This window comes from Anticarsia gemmatalis, chromosome W, assembly GCF_050436995.1.
Source record: "Anticarsia gemmatalis isolate Benzon Research Colony breed Stoneville strain chromosome W, ilAntGemm2 primary, whole genome shotgun sequence".
In the NCBI taxonomy this organism is placed as follows: domain Eukaryota; kingdom Metazoa; phylum Arthropoda; class Insecta; order Lepidoptera; family Erebidae; genus Anticarsia; species Anticarsia gemmatalis.
In genome coordinates, this window is record NC_134775.1 from 4,562,226 (window position 1) to 4,579,601 (window position 17,376).

A 17,376-nucleotide genomic window follows, 5' to 3' on the forward strand; every position below is an offset into this window, starting at 1 on the left:
TCTTGCACACGTCTGCTCGGTATCGAGGTCCAGAGGGAGAGACCAATCAATTCTGAATCAGTTATGTAGTCGGTAAAAAGATGTACCTACAGCATAAGTAAGGGATAGTCATGTATCACGTTTTACCTGAAAGACAGGCTGCCAAAAAGCTTGCGTAAGCTTGAGTAGTAGAGAGTTGAGTGTTAGTAAAAAATCTAAACTTAACCCGATTACTCCATAATTTTACAGCTTCTAGAGTTCGTAGTTGATTATCTATAAACTTCACAGTTGTGATCAAACTTCAACTAACCAGGGAGCGGAACCGTTGCTAGAACGGTACCGATGACAAAACCACAATCTAGTTAAAATATAACCTCTTGGTAATTACGTTTACAATATAAATCAAACGCCGTCAAACGGTTAGGTAATCGGTTACTGACCCACCGTAACGCGTGCGACCGTGGAGTCGACCCACGACTCATAAATTACTAGCTTAGTTGCGCATGCGGCGATGTCTATAGTCCAACTCTTATTCATAAAAATATATGAAGTTATGAAAGGCTTATAAAGTGTTTTGTTTCTTTCACTTCTTAGCGAAATGAAAGAGAGAAAACATACTTTAGTAGTTGTTTAACTAAAATAGGTGTATAGTGTGTTTATGAATAAGAGGGCATTTAATGTCATGACATGAATGTCTGTAGAGGGCATTGTATGCAAGGTATACAAAATGTATAATTTAGAACATCTGTGAGGATCTTATACAACAGTGCTCAAAGATCTTCGAAAATGACAGCGGAGGCTCAAAATTAATAGTGCCTTCCGAAACACTCACGAGCTCAATATGTATAACCTCAAAGATCGTTGTTGATTAGCCACGAGCTCTTAATTCCACCATAAATAATTAGATAACTGCGTTTAATCACGAAAAAAATCATTACTGATCACAAGGAAAGGGTTATTTTAATAATTGATAATAAAAACATTTATAAACTCTATAAACGGTTAATTGTGTTCTTGACATTGTGTGGTTAAAATAACAATTGCAAAGTTAATTGATAAACATAAAATAAGAACTATCCTCCAAAAGAAAACAATAAAATTACGAATATTTAAATGTTCTCCTTAATGAGGTCTTTGAATTATGATTAATTACCATTTATAACCTCAGTTAAAAAATATTTAATAGCAGTAGGCAGACCTTAAAAAATAAAGCAGTAGAACAATTGTTATCAAAAAAAAGTTCTCTTTAAATAATACTTCCCCTACTTTTTGTGGGGGGTAGTTGCAACAAGAAGAAGCAATAATTCTGCTCTACGTATTTTAGTATAATTTTAATAGTTATTTAATCCAATTTATACAATTTTATGTCTTAATTTCCTAATTATCTATCTACCTGCCAGTTACAATATTTCTATTCTTTGAATCCTTCTCTTCTGCACTTCACTACTCACTATTTCAACTCTAACATTTACACCTAACAACACATTGCAAAATGGACACCATGCAAGCAACTCTGAACGAGCTCAGCACCAGCATCAACAGCAGAATGGCTGATTTTGAAGCGCAGCTACAGAAGTCTGTCCCTCTGAGTGTCTCCAGCCTGGCCTCCGAATTTGCTTCGTACAGGTCATTTGTCACCCAAGCCCTGACAATGCTACAACTGCAAATCAACGGGCTTGCAAGAACAGTCGACAGCATGGAGATGCAGAGGCGGAGAAAAATACTGCTGCTTCATGGTGTAACGGAGACTACAAAGGATGAAGACGTTGCCCAAACACTCACTGGTGTTGTTATCAAGCAGCTGGGTATTGGTGACTTCTCCAAGGATGACATCAGGCACTGTCAGCAATGGGGAGGAAGACTTCGGCTAAGAAGCCCCGGCCCATATTAGTTAAGCAGAGGGACTTGGAGATGCGTGACAAGCTCTGGTTCTTCAAGACGAAGCTGAAAGGTTCCGGAGTCACCATGTCGCAGTTCCTCACCAAGAGCGGGCACGATGTATTCATGGCGGCTCGTGAGAGGTTCGGGGTAAACAAGTGCAGGACTCGGGATGGTGCAATCCATGTTCTTGGACCGGACGACGTGAGGCACCGCGTGACTTCACAAGCCGAGCTGTGCAGGGTCGGTGAGCTGTTGCCCAAGCCGAGTTCGGCGCCCAAACCACTGGTTGCCTCGAAATCAAAGCGAGTAGCCGCCAAAAAGTGAAGTCATCAGAGTTCATTACTAGTCCCGGTACACTTCGCTTGTTTACTTGCATAACTCATTTATTCAGATATCTTCTACAATTTATTTTATATGTTTATTCTATTCTCCCGTTTGACTGACTTTGACATCTGACACTTCTGACATTTCATACTTATTGTTGCCATATTAATAAACTATTTTTTACGTTTCTCAACTCCTTAGTATTTTTTATTTTATATACATCATATTATTATTCTTTTTTCTTTTATTTATTCTATACAATCATGTTAAAGAAACTGTTGTATTATTTCTATGTTTTCTTTTTTCCTTTCCTGGACTACTTAGTTGTAAATAATTTTTATGGTACTCACATATTATGTTCTCGCAGCCGGCAGATGGAGCAATAACTTTTGTTTTTATAAGCCTTTTTTATAATAATATACTATATGTCGGGGGACGGTGTGTGTTGTGGGGTTTGTATCCTGACATTTCACTTCTAATATGGGGTACCTCGCTATCAGATTGTACAGTCATAGCGAATAGTCCAAAATAATACACACTAGACTTAGTTCACTAATGAATTTGTCCATTACAATGATCACGTCATTACAAAACTAGACTAGGATTTAACCGATCTAGCTGGATGCAAAACAGAAACGCGGTGAGTTCGGTGCAACGTGGCAACGACCGTGTTCCCTTGAGTTCGAATGTTGAATAATCTAACCACACTAACGTTCCAACCATCATACCTCCGAGTGACAGCTGTCTATTGTGTCATGCTAACCGTCATCTGCCTGTGTTGCCAACATTTTACCGACCACACCCAAGTGTAAACACTTGACGTTTCCGTAACATTAAATTATTTCTTAACAATCAAATCAAGCTTATTTTAATTAGATTGTTCGAAGATATAGCGCCTCGATGCTGGCGCTCCGACACGGCCATCTTGACATGTCACACGTCCCTGTGTGATGCTCCTAAAAAGTAAAGTCATTTGCAATACCAGAGTATCTCCATTCGGCCTATCCTGATTAACTCACTTGGGTAAGAGTCTTCACACTAAACAAATCTTACAGGGCGAATCTTATTTCTCACATGATTAATCTTACATCACAATAAACTATCATCTAACAATACACAGACCATTGACCAGTATTCACACACCATACATAACCAAACTTGAAAACCAATTACTCTAGACGTTAAAATCAACTCTACCACCGCCCATCATCAATTCACGGGCCTCAGTCGTTACTATCACCTTAAACGAGTGAAAGTAACTCATGCCACTCTATTGAGCGACAATATCTCACAACTAGGCGTCACTATCACCTAAATCGGGCGATAGTAACTCATGCCACTCTACTGAGCGAGGATATCTCACAACTGGGCGTCACTATCACCTAAATCGAGCGATAGTGACTCATGCCACTCTACTGAGCGACGATATCTCACAACTGGGCGTCACTATCACTTAAATCGAGCGATAGAGACTCATGCCACTTGCACCAAGTGACGATATCTCAACACAGTTATCACGCAAAGTTTTCATTTAAATTGGTTGAATAGTGGTCCATGGTATGTACCCAAAAGTTACTCTACATCGCGTTTAATAGGAACACCATTAGTAAAGGAACTCTTAAAAGATATCAAGATACCCACCAACAAACCTTTACTCGCCAACGACACGTCAGTATCAACAGCATCAAAGTCGATCCTCTCGCCAGAGCGAATCTCACACGACTGGACATCGCAAGCATTACGTTCTGCGTTTTGCTAAAGAACGTAACCTGCAACAGAGAAAGGCTTCAAGCTAGTTTTAATCCTATCGAAACAAATCTTGTCAAACTCTGCAGCTCGCTTGATGTTCTTGAATTGCGTCTGCCCTCATCTGATAAATGTCAACCTCAGGCTCAGCATCATCAGCCAACATAATGTCTAATGGTCTCACAACCTTACCAATTGAGAACTCCAATGGGCTGGCTCTTGTCTCTCGGTTCTGAGTTCAGTTAAACGCAAGCTGCACGTCAGGTAGAGCATCCTGTCATGAACGGTTACCTGTTTCAGCGGCCGTAAGTAGATTTTTAATTGTACTCATCGTGCGCTCGACCTGACCGTTAGCTCTGGAGCTACCAGTCGCAATTAAGTGGAGCTTTATATTTACCGACTCGCAGTAATCTTTGAAGTCTCGACACTAGCAAAACATAGTCCCTGGTCTGCGATAACCCTCGTTAGTGCGCCGAATAGCGAAACACTGTCTTGCAGACGTATCTGCTTCGGATCCGTATCAGCATGAGACATAAGCTTACCTCTACGATGAATAATAACAAAGTCGAAGCTCTGCAAAAAGGCTCACCATCTGTGGACACGTAGTGTCAGATACAGCTTCTTGCGTGTCATCTGTAGGGAACTGCAGTCCATTACCACCAAGAATTTGCGACCATGAAGGTAATGTCTGAAGTACTTGACTGCGTTGACAACCGCTAGGGTCTTCAACTGGTAGGAGTGGTATCTAGACTCCACAGCTGTTGTACGCTTGCTATAGTAAGCGATAGCATGCAACTTATCTTCTGACTTTTGCATCAGAACGGCACCATACCCAATTGCATTTGCATCTGTGTGTAGCTCTACTTCCAAGTCCGGATCGTATATCATTAGTACTGGTTCACACGTCAGCACTGAAATAATCTGCTGTCTGACGTCTTCGTGTTCACGCTTCCAGTTTAACTTACCGTTACTCGTCGTCAGAGCATAGAGTGCACAGAAGTTTGACCTATTCTTATCATAGCTACATTGTTATCAAATCTTTTACCACAAAGCTTGGAAGCCAATGATTCCTTCACTAAAGAACATTTTGTATCAGAACAACAACGAAATGAAAGCTGCTCACCGTTATGGCATAGGATTCCAGTAGGTGCATCAATAATGCACAGGTCAACCAGTTTCTCCTTGGCTGCACCGGGACCACTGAGGGACGACTGAGGCCCGTGAATTGATGATGGGCGGTGGTAGAGTTGATTTTAGCGTATAGAGTAATTGGTCTTCAAGTTTGGTTATGTATGGTGTGTGAATACTGGTCAATGGTCTGTGTATTGTTAGATGATAGTTTATTGTGATGTAAGATTAATCATGTGAGAATAAAGATTCGCCCTGTAAGATTTGTTTAGTGTGAAGACTCTTACCCAAGTGAGTTAATTAGGATAGGCCGAATGGAGATACTCTGGTATTGCAAATGACTTTACTTTTTCAGGAGCATCACACAGGGACGTGTGACATGTCAAGATGGCCGTGTCGGAGCGCCAGCATCGGGGCGCTATATCTTCGAACAATCTAATTAAAATTAGCTTGATTTGATTGTTAAGAAAAAATTTAATGTAACGGAAACGTCAAGTGTTTACACTTGGGTGTGGTCGGTACAATGTTGGCAACACAGGCAGATGACGGTTAGCATGTCACAATAGACAGCTGTCACTCAGAGGTATGATGGTTGGAACGTCAGTGTGGTTAGACGATTCAACATTCGAACTCAAGGGAAAACGGTCGTTGCCGCGTTGTACCGAACTCACCGCGTTTCTATCTTGCATCCAGCTAGATCGGTTGAATCCTAGTCTATTTTTGTGCTGTGATTATTGTAATGGACAAATACACCAGTGAGCTAAGTCTAGTGCGTATTATTTTGGACTATTCGCCATGACTGATCAGTCTGATAGCGAGGTACCCCATACGCCTTCGATATCAGAAGTGAAATGTCAGGATACAAACCCCACACAATACACCGTGTCCCGACATCAGAAGTGGGATGTCAGAATACAACCCCACACACCGTGCCCCGACATATATATATGTATATATCAGTGGCGAAGGGTCATTTTTTATAAAAGGTAAGCCGGAGCTATAGGTCATTGTCTAGGTATAGTACCTACATAATATGTACCTCGTAAGAATGTCGACGTAAAATTAGCGTATTACTGCATAATATGAGAGTATTATCTACATTCAACTACAGTCTCTTATTTCTCTCTCTACAGTTTAATAATACATAGGTACTTACCATGCTACCTAATCATGCTTGTTTTGCATTAAGTTACTCCGTCTTCAGTAGTAACACGTAGGTAACACAACAGCACATATTCAAGATAACGTAGGTATATCGAACGATTGATGATTGTCTCGCACTGGTTGTTTAATAACATATTATACCATCAGTTTAGAATGTATTCATCAACAATAAAATATCAAACACATAATGGATAAACGCAGAACACTTTTATAGAAATGAGTTTAACCTATAAATCTGACAAAATGAAAATTTACTCGAATAGAAACATGCAAAACAATTACTGTTTAATATACTGATACATTCACAATTATGCATAAACACATTTATTAAGGAATAATGTTGTGATAAACACAAATATTCTAATTTGTTATAGAGCGCGCGAAATATGTAAATAGTAAACAAACATGACCTAATTGTCCAACCATTGTCAAACTGGAGAAGAACGTTCCACTAATACTTATGCAGGATGCTTAGCTTATATTTTCGCCATCTCGCTCTTGCACGCGGCTCGCGCCGCGACAGAAACATACGTCCGCCGCGGCGCGAGCGCGGTAACGCGCGAGGTAATCCGCTCTTCCTCCGGCTTGCTCGCCACTATGCAGCGCGGTGTAAAGCGCGATCCAAAAGGTCGTAAGCGACATCGCCGCCATAGTTTTTATTGTACGCGATTCCCGATCAGCGCCTACGGTTTATTTCATTATTATTACTTCACGTTGCGTTTTTAGCGGAGCGTAAGTTTTGAAGGGTAGGCGTTTTCGTACTGTTTAGATTAGATTAATGATTCTAGTTAAAGATTTCGGTTTAAATATTGGTTATTATTGATTAATTGTGTATTATTTGGCAATAGTGAACAATTAATTTAACACTAATATTAAGTCTGTCCAGAAAGGGAAGCCGGTAGGAATCGAGTTGTATGGAGCCTTCGCCACTGGTATATATATATTCATTGTATTTTTTTATTATTTATTTATTACGGAATTTAATAATGTCATTACAAGACAGCAGCATATGTAAATAGTGACGAATATTTTTCTGCAAGTAGTGATACCAGCTTCGTAAGTGTTCCTTCTCTTGCTGAGACATTGTCCTCTCAGTTTTCTGATTTTCCTAGGAACTTTAATGTGGTCCATATTAATGCTCAGAGTGTTCCGGCCCATTTCCCGGATATGCTGGCTACTTTCGAATGTACACATATTCATGCAATACTTGTTTCTGAGTCTTGGCTTAAACCATGCTTAGTCTCCTCGGCTTATTCGCTCCCAGGCTATGAGCTTATTAGAAATGATCGCGTAGTGGGAGGTGGGGGTGGAGTGGCTATCTATCTTAAACAAAATATTCCCTTCTCTATAGTTAGCAAATCACCACAGCTCCCACCACCAAATGCTGGCGAGCATCTTTTTCTCGAAGTTGAGCTTCTTTACTCCAAAATCTTGCTCGGTGTTTTTATAGTCCTTCTTTACGTGTAGATTACTTCACTTCTCTTGAAATTCTGTTAGAAATTTTTATCCCCGTGTACAGTCAAACCATAATCATGGGCGATTTCAACACCTGCCTCCATAAAAATGATCACCGTTCCAGTTCACTCCAATCCATCGTTGACTCCAATAACCTCTCTATACTTCCTCTTAATGCTACACATCATTTTCCAAACTATACTCCATCTTTGCTTGATCTTATCCTTATTTCTTCCCCTCATCGTGTTTCTAAACACGGTCAGTGTCCTGCAGATGCCTTTTCCTACCATGACCTCCTCTTCTTGTCTTATCGTGTCCGGCCTCCGAAACCTAAACCTAAAATCCTTGTACAGCGCAACTTTCGTGAAATGAACGTGGCAAATCTTCGTGCGGATGTCAACATTGCCTGGGTTTCTCTCTTTGCTTCGGAATGTGTGGATGATAAAGTTCAGTTACTGACCTCAAACTTGATAAAGCTCCATGACACTCATGCACCATTGCGTACAATCAGGGTGAAACATCTTCTGTCACCTTGGCTTACGGACGACATTAAGACACTACTCTCCCAGAAAGCTGCTGCAAAAACGAAATTTAAATGTCGTCCAACTGACGCTAATTGGAAAAAATATGTAGCAATATGAAATCACTGCAGTTAGGTGTGTAGGAATGCACAACGCCGACATATTCATGCATCTGTCGAAAACGGAGATACAGCCAAATTCTGGAAATTTCTGAGATCATTGGGAGTTAACGACGCTTTAAATCAATACTTTACTGCATTACCCCACTTTGACCCCATTCTAAAAACTAACACACTAAAATCTCTTTCACTAAGTTCGACTCCCGACTGCTTCCCATTTGAATTTCATCAATTTGCTGCTTGTGACGTTAAGAAGAGCATCCTATCTACTTCCTCGAATTCGATAGGTACCGATTGCGTCAGCCGTAATATGATCCTTCCTATCCTTGATGAAATACTCCCTGTCATCTGTCATATCCTCAATTCCTCTATCTCTAGTGGCATCTTCCCATCAGCTTGGAAAGACGCCCAAATCACACCTCTACCTAAAAAATGCAACCCTTCATCTTTCTCTGAATACCGGCTCATTTCTTTCTTACCTTTCCTCTCTAAAGTTCTTGAACGCCTCGTTCATGATCAGCTTAGTTCCTTTCTTTCCGAAAACCAATAATAAACCAGTAATACTAATACTAATACTAATATACTAATACTAATTACTAATTACTAATATTACTAATACTAATATACTAATACTAATATACTAATACTAATATACTAATACTAATATACTAATATACTAATACTAATATTACTAATATATATTATCAGCATAATTGAATTTGATTTGTCATTGCTTTGTGACGTCACGCTTCAACAACTATAAATACGAACGCCTAACCGCTTAACGGTCATTTGACTCTCGGCTTTCGTAGCGATAGGTTGTTGTTGCATGGCGATAGAGTTAGATATTTTGTTACAGGTAGATTATCGGTTGATTGTTTGGTTCAGTTGTATTTTCAAAGTTAATTTATTTTAGTTGCGATAATACTTAATTTTAGTGGTTAATGTTCATTTGGTTAGAGTTTATTGTTATTTAAGCGTTAATAAATAATTCGTCGGTAATTGTTTCCTTTTTTTTTTTTTTTAAATAGCTAATATTGATTCTCCTAAAATCAGAAGTGGGATACGCCTAACGATACCATATTTGTGTTGTTCAAACAATCAACCGTTAATAATTATCATGCCGCGTACTCGAGTATCTCGTTCACGTACGCGTCGTTCGAGTGGGACGCGTTCTCATGTAAAAGTAAGATCTCGCAGTAGGTCGATTCGGGATAAACAGGGTCGTTATAAGTCGTACTTGCTTCGGCAGTACATATACTAAAATTCGAACGATACAGAGAAGATTAGCATGGCCCCTGCGCAAGGATGACACGCAAAATCGTGAAGCGTTCCACATTTTTGTACTTGCTTCGGCAGTACATATACTAAAATTGGAACGATACAGAGAAAATTAGCATGGCCCCTGCGCAAGGATGACACGCAAATTCGTGAAGCGTTCCACATTTTTAAAAGTACTTGCTTCGGCAGTACATATACTAAAATTGGAACGATACAGAGAAGATTAGCATGGCCCCTGCGCAAGGATGACACGCAAAATCGTGAAGCGTACCACATTTTTGTACTTGCTTCGGCAGTACATATACTAAAATTGGAACGATACAGAGAACATTAGCATGGCCCCTGCGCAAGGATGACACGCAAAATCGTGAAGCGTTCCACATTTTTTTGGTTCCCACATTTTTGAGTATCCGTGAGGGGAATAAAAACGGGGATTTTGATTGGAGGATATTCTGGAGGTGTTGTTAGAGCGTTTTATTGATTTTTTGACTGACCTGGCCTGTTTTCTGGACTTTGATACTGCTTTTTGCTAGAGAGTTATCTTGATGACTCTCTAGTATTCTGCATCGACTTCGCGTAGCATTTTGGACTGATTTCTCATACTTTGACCGTTGACCTTGGCTTGTTTTGTGGATACCGTTGCTTCCGATTTGGATTTGCCGTTCGCGGCATTTGTTGATGGAGTCGGACTCCAGTTCGGCTCCGGGCGGCGGTGCCCGCCGTAAGAGGCACCGGACTTCCCCAATCCTGGGATCTGGGCCGTCTGGGTCTGAGACCGAGACAGAGTGCCCGCGCGGGCCGGTGGCGCGGCGCGGTAAAACGTCCTCTGGGGCTATATCCTCCAGAGGCGGGGTTTCGTCCCGTGGGGTCATGGCTCCCCCTGATCCCGTCTTTGACCCTGAGGAGGTATGGAGAGCTCGGCCTCTGAGTCTCCATACCGCATGGACGCCGAACAGCTGAGGGCGCAGGCCGGCCAGAGTGCGGCCACAATTTACGAGGTTGTCCGCAAGTCGGGCCACCTCCAGGGGGTTTGCCAGAGAACCCTTAAGCTGGCGGCAGCGGGTCTCCTGGACATTGTGGAGGCCCTGGCGGACCGGACGGTGTCCGATGAAGTCCGCCGTACCAGGGTGGAATCCGCTCGGATTCGCCGTGAGAACGACATGCTTCGGGCGGAAAGGAAGGCGCTCCTGCGGGAGTTGGAGCAGGCAAAGGCCCCCCCTCCTGCAACAAGAGCAACATGCCCACCACCTGCCCCTGTGGCCTCGGACTCCACTCCGACCGTCGCGGAGCTCTTGGAAGAGCTTAGGCGCTCCCTCATCGCCTCGGTAGGGACGATGCTGGACGCCCGCTTTGAAGGAATTGAGGGGCGCCTGCTCCCGGAGGCGAGGGTCCGTCCTCCCTTTAGGGCGGACAGAATGTCGGCGTGGTCCTCTGCCACCCCAACGCCTGTGCTTACTCCGGCCCCGACTTCGGATGTCGTGGGACCTCTCCCCACTTCGCGGGCCGGGAAAAGGGGGAAGAAGAAAGGGGTAAGCCACCCCCCTGTCGCCGAACTGCCGGCGGTTGCTCCAACACCAAGGGCAGCTGAGGCTCCTCCGGAGGCGGGTCCGTCGGGATCAGCGTCCACCTGGTCGGAGGTGGTACGCAAGGGGAAGAAAACCCCCCCTAACGCGACGGCTCAGGTGCCGGCCTCTCAGGCAGCCAAGAAGCCGCAGCCGGCCAGGCCGAGGCTGACCGTTCCGAAGTCGGCGGCGGTGGTGGTAACCCTCCATTCAGAGGCTGCCGCCAAGGGTGTGACCTATGCCCAGGCCATGGAGCGCGCGGAGGAGGCAGTTAACCCGATGGACCTGGGCATAGAGTCCGTCCATTTCCGTCGGTCCGCCACCGGGGCTAGGATCATCGAGATCCCGGGCTCCCAAGGCCAAGAGAAGGCCTGCGCCCTGGCGGAGAAATTGAAGGCCGCCCTCGACGGGGTTGCGGTTATATCGGTCCCCGTCAAGTGTGCGGACCTGAGACTGACGAGACTGGGGACACGGCCACCGTGGGAAAGGTTGCCATCGCCGTGTCCCACGCCGGGGGTTGTCTTTTGGGCCAGGTGAAGGTCCACCCGATCATCCCGGGTCCCGACGGCATGGGCTCATGCATCGTGGAGTGCCCGGTGACGGCCGCCAAAGCCATTTCGGAAGCGGGAAGACTTCTCGTCGGTTGGACCTCCGCCTTGGTCCGATTGCTGGAGCAACGACCCCTGCGCTGCTATAGTATAGGTGCATGGCCGTAGGCCACACTAGGCCAACCTGCCCCTCCACCGTTGACCGAAGCAAAGTTTGCTACCGGTGCGGCGAGGAGGGTCACAAGACTGCGGCCTGCGAGTCTGCAGCGATGCGTTGCAGCGTCTGCGCTGCTGCCGGGAAGCCGGCCGGACACTTAATGGGGGGGAGATTCTGCTCTCCCTCCATGGTAAAGGGTAGATCGGGCGTGGGGGCGTGGACCGCTCCCACCGCCACGACTCGACCAGCGGGAGTGACTCGGGAGGCTAGCATGTCCGAATAATCATGGCTAACAACGGACACGCTAGCTTCCTCCAGGCGAACCTCAACCACTGCGCAGGGGCCCAGGACCTCTTCCTTCAGTCCCTAGCGCAGTGGGAAGTTGATGTGGCGGTGGCTTGCGAGCCTTACCTCATCCCCCCCCAACCAAATTGGGCCGGGGACTCGGCCGGCTCAGTGGCGGTTGTTGGCCGTATGGGCGTTGGGCCCCCTCTCATGGTTGTCGAGAGGGGGATAGGTTTTGTTGTAGCCGGTTGGGGGGAGTACACCATTGTCGGCGTGTACTTCTCCCCCAACCGTTCCCTGGCAGAGTTCGAAGTTTTCCTGGACTCTGTCAGGGCGGCCGTGGCCCGTGGGCCGTCAGGGTCGGTTGTGGTCCTCGGCGATTTTAACGCCAAGTCCCGGGCGTGGGGCTGTCCCGTCACGGACGGGAGGGGTGAGGCGGTGCAGGTTTGGGGTCTCCTCTCCGGGCTGTCCCTGCTCAATAAGGGAACAGCCCACACCTGTGTGAGGCACAATGGGGGGTCAGTGGTTGACCTCTCATTTGCCACTCCGGCGGTTGCCCGGAAAGTATCCGGATGGAGGGTAGAGGAGGGGGTCGAGACCTTGTCAGACCACCTCTACATACGATTCGAGGTCTCCCCCCTCGTAGAGGGTGCAGTACGACCGGCCAGTTCTTTCCCGAGATGGGTCCTCAGCCGGCTGGATAAAGAACTGGCGGAGGAGGCGGCCATCGTTCATCGTTGGTTCGCCTCTGCACCGGAAGAAGGAGCCAGCACGGAGATGCTGGCCGGTCGTATGCGCACCACCCTCACAAGAGTGTGCGACGCGGCCATGCCGAGGGCGCGACGCCGTCAAGCGCGCCGGTCGGTGTACTGGTGGTCTCCGGAGATAGCGGAACTCCGGAACGCCGCCAATGGAGCCCGGAGACTCCATGCCCGCTGCAGGGCCCGTAATTGGAGAAACCCGGGTCGGAAGGGGGCCGAGCAGCCTCAGGCTGAGTTGTGGGAACGGTACAGGGCGGCAAAGCAAAACTTGCAGCTCGCTATAAGCCGCTCCAAATCGGCTGCAATCGAGGAGATCCTCAGGGACCTCGATAGGGATCCTTGGGGGCGTCCGTATCGCGCAGCACGCAAGAAACTGCGCACACTAGGCGCTCCCCTGACGGAGTCGCTTCAGCCGGATCTCCTCGGAAGGGTGGTAGGCGTATTGTTCCCCAACTCGCCGGGACACACGCCCCCGGTGATGGCCCCAAGTTTCGTGGAGCCTGCAGCGGAGGAAATTCCCCCCCCCCTCTTGTTACTGAGGGGGAGATGGAGATGGCTCTTGACCGTCTTCGTGGCAGGAGGACGGCTCCGGGGCCAGACGGCATCCCAGGGCGTGTATTAGCCCTCGCCCTGAAGCACCTGGGGGTGCAGCTTCGGGAACTCTTCGATGCATGCATCGGCAGGGGAGAGTTCCCGAAGCAGTGGAAAGTGGGCCAGCTGTGCCTGCTCCCGAAGGGGGGAGATCATCCGCTTGACTCCCCCTCGGCATACAGGCCTATTGTGTTACTGGACGAGACGGGTAAACTGCTGAGAAGATTCTCGCTGCCCGTCTCGTCCAACATCTGGAGGTGGTAGGGCCCCCGCTATCGGAGGCCCAGTTCGGGTTCAGGTCGGGGCGGTCTACCATCGACGCCCTGACCACTCTAAAAAAGTTGACCAAGGCGGCGGTGGCTGAAGGAGACGTTGTCCTGGGGGTGTCGCTTGACGTGGCGAATGCCTTCAACAGAATCCCATTTGAAACCATCATGGAGGCACTCCGGTACCATGGAGTGCCCCCGTATCTCCGGAGGCTGTTGGGGGCGTACCTCCAGGACAGGGAAGTCGCCTGGATCGGCAGCGATGGACGGCGGTGCGCGCGGCGCATGAGCTGCGGCATTCCACAGGGTTCGGTTTTAGGTCCGACCCTGTGGAACATTGGTTTTGATTGGCTCCTCCGGGGTCCGGTCCCTCCCGGCGTGGAGGTGATCGGCTACGCTGACGACACCTTCGTCGCGACCCGGGGGAGTTCATACGAGGAGGCGGCGCAACTGGCCACCACCGCTGTATCATTGGTGGTGGACCGGCTCGCGCGGTTGCGTTTGAGGGTCTCGTTATCAAAGACGGAGGCCCTCCTTTTCCACGGCCCGCGCAGGGGTCCACCCCAAGGCGCGCGCATCGTCGTACAAGGCGTGGAGGTCGCGGTTCGGGCCCAGTTGAAGTATCTGGGCCTGACCATTGATGGGAGGTGGAATTTCGGGGCCCACTTTTCACAAATGGCCCCGAAACTGATAGCCGCCGCAGCGGCTCTTGGTCGGTTGCTGCCGAATTTGGGAGGCCCGAGCTCGGCCTGCAGGCGCCTGTACTCCGGCGTCATCCGTAGTATGGCGCTGTACGGTGCCCCAGTGTGTGCTGATGCTCTCACCGCTAAAAACCGAGTTCTTATTAGAAGACCACAAAGGACGATAGCGGTGAGAGCAATAAGGGGGTACCGTACCGTGTCTTGGACGGCGGCTACCCTTCTAGCGGGCGACCCCCCCTGGGGGCTTCAGGCGGGGGTCTTAGCGGAAGTATACCGCTGTAAGATGGAGGCGCGAGCTCGCGGCGAGAGGCCGGATTGCGACGAGGTGCGGAGAATCAGGTCGGAGGCTCGAGCTGACCTGATTAGCAGATGGGAGGAGCAGTTGCTGTCCCCCGCCGCTGGCCGAGAAACGGTGGAGGCAATCCGGCCTCACCTCACGCGGTGGGTAAATAGGAGTTGGGGGGTACTGTCGTACCGGCTGGTGCAGGTGCTTACCGGTCACGGTTGTTTCGGAAAGTACCTGCACCAGATTGCGGGCCGTGAAGCAACCCCGGCCTGCCATAAGTGTGACGCGTCCGTAGACACGGCGCGCCACACCCTAGAGGAGTGTCCGGCCTGGAGCTCACAAAGGCACACTCTGTCGGCGTACGTCGAGGGGGACCTCTCGCTACCAAGTGTCATCAACTCGATGCTTGATAGCGAGGGGTCCTGGAGGGCGGTAGCCTCCTTCTGCGAGTCAGTCATGTCGCAGAAGGAGGCCGCGGAGCGGGATCGGGAGGCGTCTTCCTCCGACCCGCGCCGCCAGCGGAGACGAGGACAGCGAAGGAGGAGATATGCGCATCTCCTCCCCCCGCCATAGCCTGCCTTATTATGTTTGTGTTATGATGTAGTAATTGTGATTTTTATTGTAAATGTTATTTCGTGTTCTTGGGGGCTAGGGGGCCCCCACTTGGGTAAATTGGCGCCCTTACAAACTTTGGGCGCCTGGCATGGAGGTGCCGCGCCGGGGTGGTCGCAGTGAAATACGCAAGTGAACCTGCACCATCCCACTATGGCGATGACGTTGTTCCGGTGGGGTTTTAGTGGGTAGTACCTAGTCTCGGGTGAGTCCCACATATCCCGGCTTTGCCCCAACTTCAAGCCGGGAATGCGTAAATGCATTTCCCCATCGTCAAAAAAAAAAAAAAAAGGGTCGTTATAAGTCCTCAAGGTCGGATCGCCGACGCCGGTCTCATAGCGAGTCTAGTGAACAGGGATCATGTCGTTCGCGTTCTCGATCATTGCAGCGATCTCGTAGCCGTCGAAGTGAGCATCGTGATCGCAGCAATAAGCGTGAACCGCGCCGGGATGCCGAACGATCTCCACCGTCGGATAGGTGTCGATCACGTAAGTGCGAGCGGGTGTCGCGGAAAGGTACTGTACAGTCACAATGTTTAAATAGATCCCGTTCTCGCAGTAATAGTTCAATGAGGAATATGTTAGGTTCGATTATGAATCGTTTGTCGGCAATTGAACAATCCTCAATTAATAACTCGCGAAATTCCATACCGCCTGATAGTGATAATATGCCTGTAGCTGAAAGCAGTGCGTCTACGAGTGCTCAAGCATTCACCGACGCATTACTCTCCATAGTTGGTACTAAAAGGCAAGGATACTACATTTCGAATTTTGACCCATCTGTACACGATTTTGAGGTGTGGTGCAATGAGGTTGAGCAGGCGAAGCTACTTAACAATTGGGGTGATTCAGAGTGCTTATCACGGGTTGCAAATTGCTTAAAGGGTGACGCAAAAATTTGGCTCAATGAATGGACGACTAATGATCGATCATGGTCCAATTTCACTAAAGATTTTGAATCGTTGTGTCCGCGTCGTCTTGATTATGCGAATATACTCTTTGAGGTTATGAGCACGAACTCGGATAAGTTCTCTACTTACGCGGAATACGCTCGAAGATCTTTGTTACGTTTACGCATAGTAAAGGGAATCGCTGATGACCTCATGGTACAAATTGCACTTCGTGGTATTAACAATCCTTAGGTTAAGGCCGCTGCTGTTAATGCCAATCTAACCGTTGATAATTTAGTATCGTTTTTGGCCATTTATGTCAAACCTAAGTCATCCACTAAAATAGAGACTCATAAACACAGCTCTAGTAATTTTTCTAATAAGAACCGAATGGTTAAGTGTCATGGTTGTGGTAAAACAGGTCACATGCGTTTGCAATGCCCAAGTAGAGTAGGTAATGATAAACCGAAACATAAAGCTAATGATGGTGAATCGAGACCTTCCTGTACATTTTGTAAGAAAGTAGGTCATACGGAAAATGTTTGTTTTGCCAAATCCCGTGCGCTTACGCAGAATAATAATCATAAGAGCGTTAACTTGTGTAAACAGATAAATAATAATCAGAAGGTTGGGGATATTAGTACAGGGGTAATACAGGGTATACCTGTAGATGTTTTAATAGATAGTGGGGCGTTAAATATTTCCTTGATGTCGTCAGATGTTGTCAAACATTTTAGCTGTCATCATAAACCAACCAATTGTGTGTTGAAGGGAATTGGTAAAGAACCAATTATAGTTTATGAATATGTTACCCTTGTTGTGGAATTCTGTAACATTGCTCTCGAGGTGGATTTTGTGATTGTTCACTCTACATGTATGAGTACTCACTCGATTATTATAGGCACGGATGTCCTTGATAGGGATGGTATTACTTATGTTAGATCGAGGGACGGTCAGTATTTAATGCATTCTAATGATTCTACATCTGTAAATACTATTGGGACTGAGATCACAAGCATAAATACGCCTCTTCAAGATTCCGATCTTAAATAAATAAATAAATAAATATAGTGGGACAATTCACACACGGTCATTTGATTCCAAACTAAGCAGAGCTTGT

The 17,376-nt window shown here is 47.1% G+C and overlaps 1 protein-coding gene and 4 non-coding genes across 5 annotated transcripts; all 5 read left to right on the forward strand.

Moving 5' to 3' along the window:
- The first annotated feature begins 9,553 nt into the window (after positions 1–9,553).
- LOC142986047 (U6 spliceosomal RNA) lies at positions 9,554–9,660 on the forward strand. Its single transcript, XR_012960293.1, has one exon. It is a non-coding gene; the product is annotated as a U6 spliceosomal RNA (small nuclear RNA).
- On the forward strand, positions 9,661–9,767 carry LOC142986048 (U6 spliceosomal RNA). Its single transcript, XR_012960294.1, has one exon. It is a non-coding gene; the product is annotated as a U6 spliceosomal RNA (small nuclear RNA).
- A 4-nt stretch (positions 9,768–9,771) lies between these two features.
- Positions 9,772–9,878, forward strand: LOC142986046 (U6 spliceosomal RNA). The gene has a single exon (XR_012960292.1). It is a non-coding gene; the product is annotated as a U6 spliceosomal RNA (small nuclear RNA).
- Positions 9,879–9,985, forward strand: LOC142986050 (U6 spliceosomal RNA). Its single transcript, XR_012960296.1, has one exon. It is a non-coding gene; the product is annotated as a U6 spliceosomal RNA (small nuclear RNA).
- A 2,165-nt stretch (positions 9,986–12,150) lies between these two features.
- On the forward strand, positions 12,151–13,348 carry LOC142985842 (uncharacterized). Its single transcript, XM_076134085.1, has 3 exons — positions 12,151–12,425; positions 12,483–13,258; positions 13,341–13,348. The coding sequence occupies exons 1-3, from the start codon at positions 12,151–12,153 to the stop codon at positions 13,346–13,348; spliced, it is 1,059 nt and encodes a 352-aa protein (XP_075990200.1).
- Positions 13,349–17,376: the final 4,028 nt, after the last annotated feature.